Source organism: Condylura cristata, unplaced genomic scaffold (assembly GCF_000260355.1).
Source record: "Condylura cristata isolate star-nosed mole 26May11 unplaced genomic scaffold, ConCri1.0 scaffold00009, whole genome shotgun sequence".
In the NCBI taxonomy this organism is placed as follows: domain Eukaryota; kingdom Metazoa; phylum Chordata; class Mammalia; order Eulipotyphla; family Talpidae; genus Condylura; species Condylura cristata.
The window spans coordinates 20,545,603-20,561,568 of record NW_004567110.1 but is presented as its reverse complement, the minus strand read 5'-3'; the positions used below and the strand labels follow the sequence as shown (position 1 = coordinate 20,561,568).

Here is a 15,966-nt window from a genome sequence, read left to right as displayed (position 1 = left end):
CTGAAACAGAACCATGTCGCTAGGCCACTCTGATTTCTGCCCCATAGAAACTGTGAATGACAAATATTCACTGTTCCAACACACTGAGTTTTGAAATAAATTATTACACAGCAAGGATAATGAATATAGTCTTCATTCTCAAAATCTAAATATTCTCTCAAATTTGGAGTTAATGGTCAGTATTTTCAAGTAAAAATACCACATCATATTCTAAATGTCCACACAGACATCAGTGTATGGAATGAAAACACTACAATTAGGTATTAACTTCATTTCGGTTGACACACTTCTAAAAAAATATATAATAGTTTATTTTTAACCATCATTTTGTGCATTTTTCCATCTCAGTTGGAATCCCCGTGGGCTTCCCACCACCAAATCACCTGTGTGCCATCACCACAGTCCAGTGCATTTCTTTCCCCTACTGTTTCTGATCCCATTTCCCACTCCACCCCCATAAAATGTCTCTGGTATACAGCTGTTCATTATTATTATTATTTTCTTGCCTGGTCTGTTATACTCCGGATATGACACTTTTTTTAATGGTCTGCATTGTTATACTTTAAATGGATTATCTCATTAAAATGTTTTACAGTAAAACATAAAGTCTACAGTCAGAAAAATAAGCTTCCTCTCATACATCAAACTGTACTCAATTCAGTAACTTACTATTTTAGTTTTAACAACTTTTCTTATAAGACAAAAAGAACTGGGGCCTCCTGGTGGCTTAGGGGTTAAGTCTCTGTGCTATTACCCCTGCAGCCTGTGTTCGATTTCCAACTTTTATCCCTCAGAGATGTATTTCAGTAAATTCTCCTGTTTTCTTCCCCACTCTGTCTCTGATGAAACCTCTGCTGGTGAATTCAGCAAAATGTTCAGCTGAATCATCCCCTGTACCTTTGTTCTACACCCCAGTTCTCAGATGCATAAATAAAAATAAATCTATTTTTAAAACGGTGAATCCATAACTTGTACATTTCATTCAGTACCTCTAGAACGACTTACATCATGTATAAACAAAATTTAAGTAAACTATGTCCTTAAGGCCCCAAGTTTTCTAGCAACCCATTGTTTCTAAAGCACACAATTTAGTTTTCTTCAAAAACATTACCTATCCTTCAATGTACTCATTTTGATTTATAAAGCAGATGAAATAACTTGCCCATAATGCCACTGCCAGATGTCAGGACCAAGATTATGATCCCCACTGATCCCACCTGGAAAATTAATGGTCTTCCTTGTATTCTACACTTTGAGAAGAAATCACTTCCCAAGTGAAATGATTACCTCTATTTCATTACAATTTCTAGGATACTGCCCCCTCCCAAAAATAAAAACCCCACTATAAATGCAAGTATTACATTTTCTTCATGATAATATTTCTGCAGGCTAATATTCTTATTTCCTATAGGCCAATACTACACAGTGTTTTACTTATTTTTCAAGTTTTTACTTTTTGTGAAGAACTGGGGTACAGGAAGTTAAGAGGATTCACCAGACAAGAGTGTGTGGAGCAGAACTGGCAGATTGAAGTACACTGCTGAGGGGAGCAACAGGTGAGACAGGAGAGGTCTGCTGTACATGTGGGTCTGCTCCTTGGCTGGGGATCAAACTCGGTGATAGCACTGAGACTTAACCTCTAGAGCCTGCAGGGAGGTCCATATACAGTGTTTTAAATTAGGTTGCTACATTAATAAAAGAAGCCAATAATTTTAATGTCCACATGCTGTATCTAAGTAATACTATAAATAAATACTAAATAAGTAATAATCTGTAAGCTGTATATATTTATGGAAAATATCTCAAAACAGGCATTTGGGGGTCTCTGAGTTTTAAGAACAGGAAATAAGCTTTGAACCAACAAAGCACTTTTCAAATAAATATACATTAATAAAAAGATGGAAAAGGAAAATTCAGTAACAATGTCATTTGCTATTATAAATTGGCATTTTAAAGTTTGCCCTTTTAAAAGGAAGTAATTATTTTTTCCAGAGAAAAGCTATCATCACCAGTAACTTTATTTGGAAAAAAATCTTCCTCTTCCTTCTTTTTTGTTCCTAATGCTTAAGATGTTAAGATGTTTTAAATTAATTGGATCTTGAGCAATTTGATATGTAACTTAAAGTTCTCCCAATAATTTAATTCTTTTACTTTTTTCTTAAGATAATTAAGTGGATCCTTATTAACTCAACCGTAGACTACAAGCTGACATTCATGTTTAGATGTGATCACAATGGCATACAACTGAATTAGACAAATACTTGCAACCTGTCCTACAAGATAGTTTCACAAATACATGCTTACAAATGGAATCCATTAACTGCTCTGAATCTTTAAGTGCAATTTAAAGAGGTACCATTAGATGACATCATTCTATAGTAGCAGAAACTAATTCAAATAGGTGAAAGTTATGACAGAATTAATTCCCTAAGTATTAAGAAACTTGAACACATTATTTAAGCCTAAAATGCCATAATAAAATGGCAATAAAAACGATAGCTTAAACATACTGTGTTTGGATTTCTCTTTGCTTTCTGGTTTCTTAAAGCATTTTCTATGTCCCGAGCACATTTCCTCCCAACTGATAATTTCTCTAGAAGAGGATTGTAAACCTACTAGTTGTAGTGTCTCAAAAAAATCAGTGTGAAGCTACTGCTATCTGCTGGCTGTTTTAGGCAATAGCAGGAGGACACAATAGGTTTTTCCTTCTTAAACCTTCACCTTGGTCACATAGTGTTTAATTAGCCCAGATTTTACAAGAGCAGTCATTTGCAAGCCAGTCACAGGAATCTACATTTTACCAAGCACCTCAGATGATTTTTGCTTGTGGTCCAGTGACCAATTTTGAGAAATTCTGTACCACATTTATTTCTTATTTTCCTGATCAGCAGATTGGTTCTTTGATTCAGTACTGTACTATGTTTGTCTGTTACTCTATCTGTAGCCCCTTCTCCCAATCAAGAACAATCCCAAATCTTTCCAACCTGTCCTTTTTATATTTCTCTTTGCTTAACACAAAAAGACATGACAAGTCATCCCAGCCTCCTTTCAAAATCTGGCCTCTGCGTGCCGCCCTCATCCAGTATCGTCTACATACTAGTTAGGTCTGTCCGCACAAACTCTGTTTCAAGACAGTAACGCAGAGTCTCCATGTGGTGTAAAACTGAGTGTGGAAATTAGCTGAATGCACACAGGTGTGCCGATCTTCATGGTAAATTAACTGATCCTTCAAAACTGTTAAGGTGACACATTTTCTCAAATCACCCCTGGAAATTTTGTCCCCCAACTCTTACCATTTTCCTCTACTACACTACTTCTGCACCTTTTCCCTATTTCCACTGTTCCATGCCATTCTATTTGTGTCTCTGACTGTGAAGCACATGCTTGTAGTGTATAAATGTTGTTGGGGAAAAACTAAGTATTTCTTACTCATTAAAATTAAATTACTTATTCAACAAACCAAAGATTCATACCTGTACCTAGAAAAAAAAATAACAACAGAAACATCTTACCAAGAATATAAAACCAGAACAAAGCAGAAGATGGTGTCAGAGGAGGTTACTTGCTTCACTTGAGTGGGAGCTAACACGAAAGCAGTCCAGGGGGCACCGACTCCAAGCACAACATGACTTGGAGCAAAGACAGAGTGCCTCTTGGACACTGGAAACCAACACTGACGACACCAGAAGAGACACCGAGGAAATTCAACTCCATACAGCAAAAGAATGGAGCAGTATGTGTAGAGACTGGCCGTGGTTTGAGCCTCAGTGCTCCCATATGTGGCTGCAACCATGGGAAGAGGAGAGCTGAGTGGTGCAGAGGCACATCCTCAAGTGAGGGAGATAGTGGGCAGAGGAGCTGGATTTAAATGCAGACCCAGTTCCTCAGTGAAGAATACAAGCTCAGAACTGTACCCCCTGCCCTACCTCCTTAGGACTTAAGCTGATCCTGTAAGTTGCAAGAGCGAAGTCCCAAACTGGAGATACACAGTTCTGGAAACCCAGAGAGGCAGGCTATCAGCACAAGCCACCCTTACAAACCACTTTCATTAGTGATGGGGCCCCACCGGACCTCTTCTCCACCCCAAGTTAGTAAGCACAGACCATCTCTCAAAAATATCTCTGTTCCATCTGCTGAAAAAGCAGAAATTCTGCACCCTAGACATAGCAAAAAAAAAAAAAAAAAAGCAAACTGTAAAGCTACAAAATAGGCAGATAGGAAAATAAAACACGTGGCACCTTGAGTCCTCAAGAACATAGTTCACCACTGAGACAACAATCTTCAGAATGTAACCACAAAGACATAAAAGATCTTTTCTATCAGATCAAAATTGCCAAATAAATGGAAGAAAACACAGAAAAGCTGATCAAAGATAGATGAGAAAATTCAGACAATGAATAAATGTCCTCAGAAATAAAATAAGGCAACACAAGGCAAAACATGAAGTTTTAAATAAGGAATGGAGATGTAGCATGTAAAAGATAACAGAGGAAACAAAAACACTGGGGGAAGTAAGGAAGTAGATAACCAAGGGAAAGGTGGAAATAGTGACTTGAATATGATAAACACAAAGAATCCAGGTAGAAGAATCAAGGGTAATAAAAAAACACATTGACGAAATGCTTCAAGAAATATCTGACTGTGAGGAAAGGAATATAAAAATAATGGGGATTTCAGGAGAAGTGAGAGAAGAGGGAATATTCAAAATACATGAGACTAAAAACTTGTCAGCCAAAAATAATATATATTTCAAGATTCTCCTTCAAATGTGAAGAAGTCAGTGTTCTCAAAGTTGAAGGAGTTTGCAAGCCCTAGACATCCACTCCAAGAATTGTTAAAAAGTGCTCTTGTAGCTTCTGTACAGCAAAAGAGACATTACAAAAAACGGACATCCCACTGATTGGGAAAAAATTTTCTCACAAAACTAGCGATAAAGGATTGATCACAAAGATATATAAAGAACTGATGAAGCTCAACAAAAATAAACAACCCCATCAAAAAATGGGCAGAAGAGCTAAAGACACTTCTCCAAAGAGGAAGTGCAGATGGCCAACAAGCATATGAAAAAATGCTTAACATCACTTGTAACAAGGAAGATGCAAATTAAAACCACAATGAGATACCACCTCACACCAGTGAAAATGAAACATCTTAAAAAACAACTAGCAACAACAAATGTTGGCGAGGATGTGGAGAAAAAGGAACTTTCCTGCACTGCTGGTGGGAATGCAAACGAGTACAACCACTATGGAAAAATGTTTGGAGGTTCCTCAAACTGCTAAACATGGAGCTTCCATATGACACAACAGTCCCACTCCTAGGTTATCTACTCAAAAGACATAAAAACACTGATTCAAAAAGACACCTGCACCCCATATTTATTGCTGCTTTACTTACAATAGGAAAGACATGGAATCAACCCAAATGCCCAAAAGTAGATGACTGGATTAAAAAGATGTGGTACATATACACACTGGAATATTACTGAGCAATCAAAAAAGACAAACACATGCCTTTTGCAGCAACATGGATGGAGTGAAATAAGCAGTAAAGAAAAAATAAAGATACTGGTGGTTTCACTCATAACAAGAGTATAAAGGACCAGGGTGGGGGGCAAGGGGGGGAAGAATAATAACAACTATATACCAGATTCATTTTATGGGGGTGGAGCGGGGAATGGGATCAAAAACGGGGTTGGGGGGATGGCACACGGGTGATTTGGTGAAGGTAAGCCCACGGGGATTACAACTGAGGTGGGAAAAGGCACAAAATGATGTAAAAATAAACTATTTTATTTTATAAAAAGTAATTCTTTCCAAATAGAACACTGACCACAAAACCTAAAGAAGGAAACAGAACCAGAAAATTGAGCAGAAAACAGTAGTAGCAGACTTTCAGATATCCATGACTACCCGAAATGTGCACAGACTGATTCACCAATCAAAAGGCACATAGTGACTCACTGGGTCAGAAGTAAAGCCCAACTTACCTGAGTCTAAAGATAGACACAGGTTCAAAGTAAAGGGCTGGGAAACAATACTACAAACAAACAGGACCCAAAGAAAGGCTGAGACAACCATACATAAAACAGATAACATAGATTTCCGATAAATTAAGGTAACAAGACATGAATGCACACTGTACAATGGTTAAGGGAACAATACATCAGGAATATTTACACTCATCAGTATATATTCAAGTGAAGCTGCATCAAAATTTGGAAGGCAATTATCAAATGTGAAGACACTGGGAAAAACGTAATAAACACACCATTTTCACCAATGGACCAAGAAACAACAACAACAACAACAAAAAAAAAAACAAGAGCCTTACACAAAGAATTAAGCCATATTAGTCCCCCTGCCCTCCCACACACAAAAAGCTGAATACATATTCTTTAAAGTACACATGAGACATTCTCCAGGACAAATCACATATATTGGGTCAAAACACAGGTATTGATAAATTCATGAAACTTTAATTTTAAAACAGAAATATTCTTCTCTGATCATAGTGATATTAAACTAGAAATCAACCACAAAAATAAGGCAGAGAAAAACTCTTTATATGTGGTCATATTGTTCATTGTAGCACTATTTACAATTGCCAAGTTATTGAAACAACCTAAGTCCAATGACAGATAAATGGTTTAGGAGGAGAATATTACAATACAATGAAATGCTACTCAGCTGTTTAAAGGAAAAATCTTAGCCTTAATGTAATTTTCCTTACCAGCATTACTGTTAAGTTCATAATTCTTCCAAGGTTATCAATGTAGTAGACACTATCTTGAAACCATGAATCACAGTGTAGATAATTATACATGCCAAAAGCATGCATGTGTTCCAGTGTATATTGATCATCTCGAAGTTTTACTTCTGCCACAGCTGAAATAAAAAAAAAGAAACAAATATCAAGTGTCTTGCCTCAGATGGTTCTTTTCTGCAGAATGCCCAGAAGGCAAAGAAATCACAGAACGCTGCTTACAAACTCCTACATTTCAGTCAAAATGTAATGTCAGTAAAACTGACATGGTTCATATCCTTCTAGAACTTACAGTACAGGCATCAAAGTTAAAGCTTTTCATGTTAAAACTCTTAGCACTTCTTCCTTATAATTCTGAATTGAACAGAAATGCTAAAACTGAGGTATTTCCTGCCTTGCTAGAAAAATAAGTGGTTCACTATTTTATTTTGAAAAAAAAAAATTTTTAATGTTTTGCCTTTAATATCTCTCTCATTTTACCACATATTAAGAAATAAAGACTAGTTACTATCTCATCATACACTTATGAAAATAAATATAAACACAAATGGTGATTTCTCCAATGCTATACTACATCCTTCCCAATGGTACAGAAAACATTATACCTGCAATAGAAACATTTCTATATAAAGAACAGTACTTTTCCCACAAGGGCACATAGAACAACAGAAAATATAAAGTGGTCTGAGCTAAATGGAAGTGGTCTGGGAGGAATGGGAGGGAGGAGGAGTGTGGTGGGGGAGTGTGTGTGTATGAGTGTGTGTGTGTGTGTATAACCTTACCTTAATATAAAACTCACCTTCCTGGGGTCTGATTACAAGTCTTTTTTTCTTTTACCAAAATGCTCACATGTTCCTATTGTAATTACTACCTTGAGTGACTTTCATTCATTCATCAAAAATTCTAATAGGCAGCAATGATACAATGATGTGCAAAAAAATGCAGAATCTACCTTCTTAGCATTTATGATCCAGTGGGGAAACAGACATATATTCAATCAAATAATAACAAAGAAATGTATCATTAAACTGATAAGTGTTATGAAAAATAATTACCTGGTATCATGGAAACAAATAACGTTAGGGGTTGATCTACTAGTGTGCTAATGAAAGTTTTCCAAAATCTGAATCCAGAACACAGGGTAAGAAAGAATTAATTAAATACATGTACCTACTATTTCTCTCTCCCCTCCCCCCCCCTCATCACAGGCAGAAGGAAAGCCAGCAAAAATACAAAAGTAGAACGAAAGACAAGTATTCAAAGAGCCACAGGCGGGCCAGACTGGTCAAAATACACAGCACTAAGAAAATGGTCCAGGAAAGGCTACCAATCAATGAAGCTCAGGAACTGAGGCCTTTTGTTTATCTTTGTTAACGAACTTAATACAAAGAATTCAGTTTTTAAGCAGTTCAAAATTTAAATTTATAAATGATTACTTATAATTCCAATATGGAAAATACACAGGAGAAAATCAGGGGTAAATCCAGGAAGCTAACACAACCCTGATTAAAGGATGATTAAGGTTTAGAGGTATTTTAGAAGTAAAATCATCACAACGCTATGATTTCATAGACTTATGTAACTCAAGGAAATGCTTATTTTATAAGAACTATTAGAAATACATAATCCATTGCTTAGGATTTTAAAAATCATTAATTTTTCACCACTGTGTGGGTGAAACTTGATAGTAGAAAAGTAGACTTGGAAACAATGTCCCAAAGCAGTCATATTCTTGATACTTGTGATAAAGACCCCTGGGCAATTCTGAACAAGTCAGAGGCTTCGTGGCCCTTTGCCCTCTTACAACACATAATCTAAAAACATATGGCTCCGGAAAAGCAGTGGGAGACTATGGCATAGTCTAAGTCTTTGATTATTGTATGTCAACGAGCTAATTTATGGAAGTTACTAGGACACACAAATGAACATAATGCATATTATAGACTGTGTTGTAAAAGATGTTAGTACACAGAAAAAGGTTATCTGTCCGGCCCCAAATTATAAAGGAGGGCTATCGATGCAATCACCACTCTGAATGTAAAAAGGAAAAGCAAAGCAACAGAAAAACTGCCCAGACTATGGCAAGCTTAACCACCAGCAGGGCAACTATGGAGAGTTCTTCTAAAAAGGGAACCAGAGAGCAACCAGAGAGCAAGGAGTCTCATTTCTCTGCTTGGATCTTCAAAATGGTTGAAGGGGAGAAAACTATTAGAAAGTAAAGAAGTCGCTGTAGTAATATTTTACTTAATGTTTATGTCACATTGGAAATAAAGCCTTGCTGAAATATCCTTATCTATTAGCCTTTCAAGAACTTAGGCCCCAACAAGGAGGACATCTCCCCTAATCTCTATCTCAAATTCTTACAAAGCATTTATGGACCATCCAAACCTGACAGCTTCTCATTCATGGGTTATTTGTTGCATATTCATTATGTACCAGGCCCTCTACTTTGGTATTGGGAAGTCAAACAAACATGATCATTGTAGCACAGTGTTTACAAGTATTGTTGCATCTTTTCAAAATACACCATCATGTTCAACTACACAGAACTGCCACTATTTAACTCTTCAGATACCAATTTGTATGAGTATGTAATAATATAGTTACTATTTGCTAATATTACTTATTTGTAAGTAATATAACACATTATTCAGCAATACTTAACAGGCCTTCTCTGGTGGTGCAATGGATTAAAATGCAGTACTATGAAGGTCTCTGTGGCCACTGCAGCAGAAGTTCAATCCCCGGTTGGGGAGGTGACCCAAATGGCACAGCAGACCTCTCCTGACCTGCCCACTACTCCCCTCAGTCTCTGGTGAATTCTCTCACCCCCTTTGCCTCCCTACTGTACATTTCTGGTCTGTATCCCATTCTTGTATGCATAAATAAATAAATCTTAAAAAAAAAAAAAAAAACCTAAGCAGAGCACAACAGTCTAAAAAAAGGTAGGGATCGAAACACAGAATATTTACAAAGGTCACTTCTTAGACTATTCACATTCCAGAATCAGCCAAATGAAAACTTTATGTCTACTCAATTTGCTATTTATGTATAAAGTGATATTTTAAAAAATACATACAAGTTTATACAAACTTGATTTATCCTGCTACTCATAAGCAGAACATTCATATTTGGTATGACTTGTACGCTATTTTTGGAAATGGGAACACTCAAATACTTTTCAACAAAAATTAACAGTAGCAGTATTCTCAGACTCAAAAAATAACCCAAATACAAACATTCTACTTTCAGACAACAGGGGAAACACTATGGGTCCTGCAGCAAGACTTATGGGACAGGGATGACCAGAATTACAAGCACTGCTCCCACAAAACTATTTTATGCAATGCAGTTGCACACAGCACAAATTCACTGCCCATCTTTCCCATATTTTCCTCCAAAAGAGATGATGCAAAATTCACAAATTTTATATAAACATAAGGATTAGCTGGCTCTTCTCGCCCCTTACCTCTCCTTGCCCTGAAGTAACAGCCCAGATACCAAATAGATTAGAAAATGCATAAGCTCTAAGGACTGGTGTTGCCAGTAGCTTGGTTAGTGTACCTAACCTTTTTATCTGTCTGCTCACCAATAATAACTGGTAATAAAACTTATCCTATAAAATTACTGACAAGCTTAAATTAAAAACATGTATTGGCACATTAAGAAAAAGTGTTGATTTCCCCATTTCTCTTCTCCCTTCCATGGCTTTTTCCCCACATAGGTGGTTATGATTTGACCGACTCTTTTCTATGTTTGAAATAACGCCATCAATTTATTTTTTTAAGTTTTAGATATTTTCTTTTCTTTTTTAAATTTATTTTTTACATCATTCTTCATTTTGTTTACTTTTTCATCTCAGTTGCATTCAATTTAAAAGGATTAGAGGGAACCTAATCCTTCTGGCACTCACACAAATCTGGGCTGTGACTGTTCCTACCAGGAGACTGCAGAAAACTTCCTAACTCATGGGCGATCTGGTAGAGCACACAGAAAAGTATATGGCAACAGTGGCTAATAACTAGCCCTAGACTTGTCTCAGTATTGGGAAATGATAAGCATTGCTTCAGACTAGCTTAACAATTACAAAAGCAAAACACAATGGCATGTCTGTTTCCAAATAACTGAATTTTATCCCACAACAAAAATCATGCAGATTTGCAAGAACTCAAAACTTCCTCTGCCAAACAAGGTAAAATTCACAGTATGTGGTACCAGTCAAATATTACCAAACATTTAGAGAAGAAAGAACTACAAACCCCATTAAATAACCAACCAATAGATGCTCAACACTTAACTGGCACAGAAGTTATAGTTAGTAGAACATAATATTAAAATAGTTGTAAAAGTACATTCCACATAGTCAAAACATTAAGAGATATGAAAGATGTAAAAATGATTTAAAACAAACTTTCTAGAGATACAAACTATAATATCTAGGATGAAAAATACACTGGATGATAATTAATGACTGATTAGACATTACAAAAGACTAGTGAAATTAAAATCATTAAAATTAAAATAGAAGCTATCTGAAATAAAACAGAAAAAAAAAATCCCCAAAGCAAAGAAAGTGAAGCAAAAGATGAACAGCTTGGAGTACGTCAAGTTAAAAAGCTTCTGTACAGCAAAAGAGACATTAACCAAGACCAAGAGACACCTTACTGATTGGGAAAAAAAAAATTTGCACACAATACTACTAATAAGGGAATGATCAGAAAGATTTATAAGGAACTGATACAACAAAAACAAAGCAAACAATCCAGTCAAAAAATAGGCACAAGAGTTAAAAAGATACTTCTCCAAAAAGAAAATACAAATGGCCAACAGATATATGAAAAAATGTTCAACCTCACTCATAATGAAGGAAATGCAAATCAAAACCACAATAAGATACCACCTTACTCCAACAAAAATGGCACATAAAAAAAAAAAAAAAACAGGAAATAAATGTTGGCAAGGTTGTTGAGACAAAGCAACTTTCTTACACTGCTGGGAGGAATGCAAACTGGTCCAGCTATTATGGAAAGCTGTGTGGAGGTTCCTCAAACTACTGAAAATGGAGCTTCCATATGACCCAGCAACTCCACTCCTAAGAATCTACCCAAAGGACACAAAAACATTAATTCAAAAGGATACCTACACAACTATGTTTATTGCAACACTATTTACAATAGGGAAGATAGGTTGAAAGTAAATGGTGGGCTCTCCCTAGTGGAGCAATGGGTTCAAAGTAAATGGGAAGCTCTACAAAGCCACTGCAGCACAGGTTCGATCCCCTGCCAGGGAGCTGACCCACATGGTGTGGCAGACTTCTTCTGACCCACGCTGCTCCCCTCAGCAGTGTACCTTGTCAATCTGCCTGTTCTGCTCCCCACTCCGTCTCTGGTGAATCCTCTCACCCACCATACCTCTGGCCTGTATCCCAGTTCTGTAAGCATAAATAAATCTTTAAAAAAAAAAAAAGTAAATGGCTAGAAAAACTGTGTGCTCGTGGACAGAATGGTAACAATCAAAAGAAAACTGCAAAGAGTAGATTTGAGAGCAAGGATTACCACAAAGGACAAAGGTTATTTCATAATAATAATGGGGTCAAATTATCAAGACAATAATAATTAATGTTTATGCAACATAAAAAACATTCAAAAAATTTGAAACATAAACTTATACAACTGCATGGAACTACAGTCAAAAGATTTCAGTATCTCTCATGCAACAATGACGAATGCAAAATAATTATGTTGAGTAAAAATGCCAGACCACCCGCCGCCCACCCCCCCCCCGAAAAAAATACAAACTGTCTAATTCCAAGTATAAAACAAAATGCAAACTAATCTATAATGACAGAAAATATATAGGAGGGGGAGTAGTTGTGGGGACAAACTGAGGGTGGTTACAGAAGGGCACAGGAACTTTGGGGCATGAAGGCTAATGCCACAAATGTGATTAATTACAAAGTCTATGAAGTATCAGCTACTCTGGTAAAGTATAGTATAGATTCTAATTTGAAGATCTTATGGCATAGATTCTAAGTAGGTAGTTAATACAGAAAACTCTCAGTAAGCAACATGTAGTTAAGATGAAAGATGTAGAATGAGTTAGCTAGATGAAACGTAAAAGAAAATACACACAAAGAAAGATACATAGTAAACGATGATTCTAGGGTCGGGGGAAATCTGTAAGATACAGTCCAGACATGCTGGATCAAAGGGCAATCACAATTTTATGGAAGAAATATTATGTTTAGGTTTTTGCAATAAAAAAGATATTTACTATTTAAAATGAGGGAATTTTAAAAGCATTACGAAAATAAAACCTAAGCTCTATGAGACCACATCTTCATTTTCATAACCTAAAGGCAGAACTTTCAGCAAAATTTAAATTTAAGCAGAGCTTAGTAAATTAAGCAGGTAGCAAACATATGACAGCTGAGTTTCATTTTGCAGTGTAAACACTCACACTAGGTATACCCAGTAATCGCTTGCTGAATATAAATTCCTTGGATTAGCAGACAAGAAATCAAATTGTCAATCGTACCTTACTGCAGTGGGGCAACCGGGCAGAGGGTGGGCAGAAGGCTGGGGCCTCAGAAGGCTGGGGCCCTCCAGCCTCCAGGAGAATGCATGCTTTTTCTCTTTGGGCTCCCTCTGGCCTTCTCTCTCTCTCACAGAGGTGATGCAGCCCCTGAGAGACGCCGTTCTTATAGCGTCAACCTCCAGGCTCAGGTGTGCACACTTAGGCATGCCCACACCACACTCAGGTGTCCACAATCAAGCATGCGTGCCCTGACCCCACACTCCCAAGCCCCATCCGCATTCAAGGCTGCAGGTGATCGCCACTGAGGCTAGCGGCATAAAAGCCTGACCAATACACTTAACCTACACTTACCATTGCCACAAATGACAGTTTTTAAAAGAACTAATCTTTTCTTCATCATCTTCGACTAATTTTTAATGAAAATTCTTTACGTGAACTACTGGAGAGACCTCTAACTATCCAATAGTTTCCATTTCTCTCAGCTTTTAAACTCATCTTCCGAACCTTCACAGAATCTAAGAGCAACTATCGCATTCCCAAATCTATCCCATTTGCCTTCTATATTTAAAACTCTTAAATGACACCCCATCACTTTAGATTATACATCCCAAACACAGAATCTAAGACCAACACTGGTGAAATGGAGGAAAAAGGACAATCTACTGACTTCAATAAAAGTTAATGTGTCCAATTTAAAGGACTTTTTTAGTATGGATTTCATTTTCTGCTTTTTTAGTGTTAAAATATACTTTTGTTTATGAAAGAATTAATGAAGTACAGATAGCTTTAAGAAACACCTCCCCTTCACAAATTAAAAGGTTGACAAATCTGTGACTGCTGAGTCTTTTTTTTTTTTATTGTAATGGCTAATGAAAAAAGTATGGGAAACACTGATTTCCAAGATAAAATCCAAAAGAGAAAATGTGCCCTCACCTACCTTTGTTAGTCCTCTTTTACTTTCCCAGGAGATTTTTTGCTCTAAGGTCCTCCATACATCAACTAATTCTTTCCTTTCATGCGTGATTTTCCACAAAAGGAATAATCTCAACTCCTCCTTTTCTTCTTCATTCACTCTACTAGTATACTCCTACTATGTCAAGCCCTCTGAACAAAGCTGTAACCAAAAGAGAAATGTATTGCCTTCTTGGAGCTTACAGTCTATTGGAGAAAACAAATATATATATAAAAAAATAAAAACCACAGAACTGAAGACTATCATAAGACTGCAAAGACTGCAATGAAGGTGTCCAAAAGGGAAAGCTGGGACACTAGTCAGAACGCCACTGTAGTTCAAACAAAAAATTACTGTGGTTAAGACAAGGTTGGAGGCACACAGAAGACAAAATTTGAGTTGAATAGAAAGCTAAAACAGACGAATTATTCCATGACTCCAGAAGAATCTACTAGGTAGACCTGCACTAATATTTCAAATTTTTATGCCACCCTGTCCTAAGTAGTTACAAGAGCTCATGTCAAAGGGTGTAGATCCAGGGTGGTGTAAAAATTGAGACTACTAATACAAGCCTATCTAGTTACCTATGGCCAATTGCATTAAACTCAATCCAAGCAGTACCTTGGGCACTGCAACTTCTTTCCTTGGAAGAAGCCTGAACATCTACTAAGAGATGACATGGAGGAGAAACAAGTACAGTGATCATTTGAAAAACTCTTAAATCAGTTGGCTGGCAGAGAAAAAACAGCTGGTTGCCAGAGAATGCCCAAACATAGGAGCAGAACCACTTAGCATGGCCTATAACTGAGCTAAATGCACAAATCAGCCCTACCTGAACTGTAGGCCTGTGAACAACAATAACTGCTCTTTTTTTTCTGAGCCACTGAATTCTGTGGTGGTCTTTTAATGCATAAATTAAACACAGTGGTACCATTCACTGACAAGGAGCCCAAAAGAAAAATTAAGTTCATTTTCTCTCACCACGATCAGCTCTTACCTATCTTTCAAATACCCATTTAGATATCAACTCCTCCAAGAAGCTTTCCCAGAACACCCAGGCAGGTTGGTAAAGATAGGTAAATACTTGATGTTTTGTCCTCATCAGAGTTTACTGCCTTACCACAGCATGTATAATTATCTGTTTACACTTTTCTTCCCAAATAGACAGCACTACTTTCACAGCTACAGACTGTATCTTACTCATCTTGATATTTATCATTATGTAACATAAAACAAAGTTTTGATAGATATTTCCGAGTTTTATAAATGAGTCATTAAACCCCTGATACAATTAAAATCTATTAACTAAACTCCAGGTCAGTAAATTATTACTGATCTAGATCAGTATTTCTGAAAGTGTGATCCACTGACCACATGCATGCATCAAAATCAGCAGTTTGTGTGTTTAAAATGCTAACTAGGTTCTCATTATCGAAAATGCCACTCTTTGTAAAAACAAGGATGACTGGGCCCTCCCTGGTGGCACAGCAGGTTAAAGCACAGCACTAAGAAGCTAATGCCACTTCAGCATGAGTTCGAGCCCCACCCCAAAGGTGACCCACATGGCGTGACCCACCCACTGCTCCCCTCCTGACCCACCCGCTGTTCCCCTCAGCAGTGTACTTCATCAGTTGGCCTGTTCTGCTCCCCACTCTGTCTCTGGTGAATCCTCTGGCCATGCATGTACCCCAGTTCTGTATACATAAATAAAT

General features: G+C 37.0%; 1 protein-coding gene across 1 annotated transcript in view; it reads right to left on the bottom strand.

Annotated features, from left to right (window-relative positions):
• The window catches only part of NUDCD1 (NudC domain containing 1), a 39,423-nt gene that overhangs the window by 21,786 nt on the left and 1,671 nt on the right, over nucleotides 1-15,966 (bottom strand). Inside the window, exons 2-3 of the mRNA XM_004680001.2 lie at nucleotides 6,733-6,887; nucleotides 3,474-3,479 (exon numbers count right to left, since the gene is read on the bottom strand). Of these exons, the coding sequence (XP_004680058.1) occupies nucleotides 3,474-3,479; nucleotides 6,733-6,887 (161 nt within the window). The remainder of the gene's footprint in view (nucleotides 1-3,473; nucleotides 3,480-6,732; nucleotides 6,888-15,966) is intronic.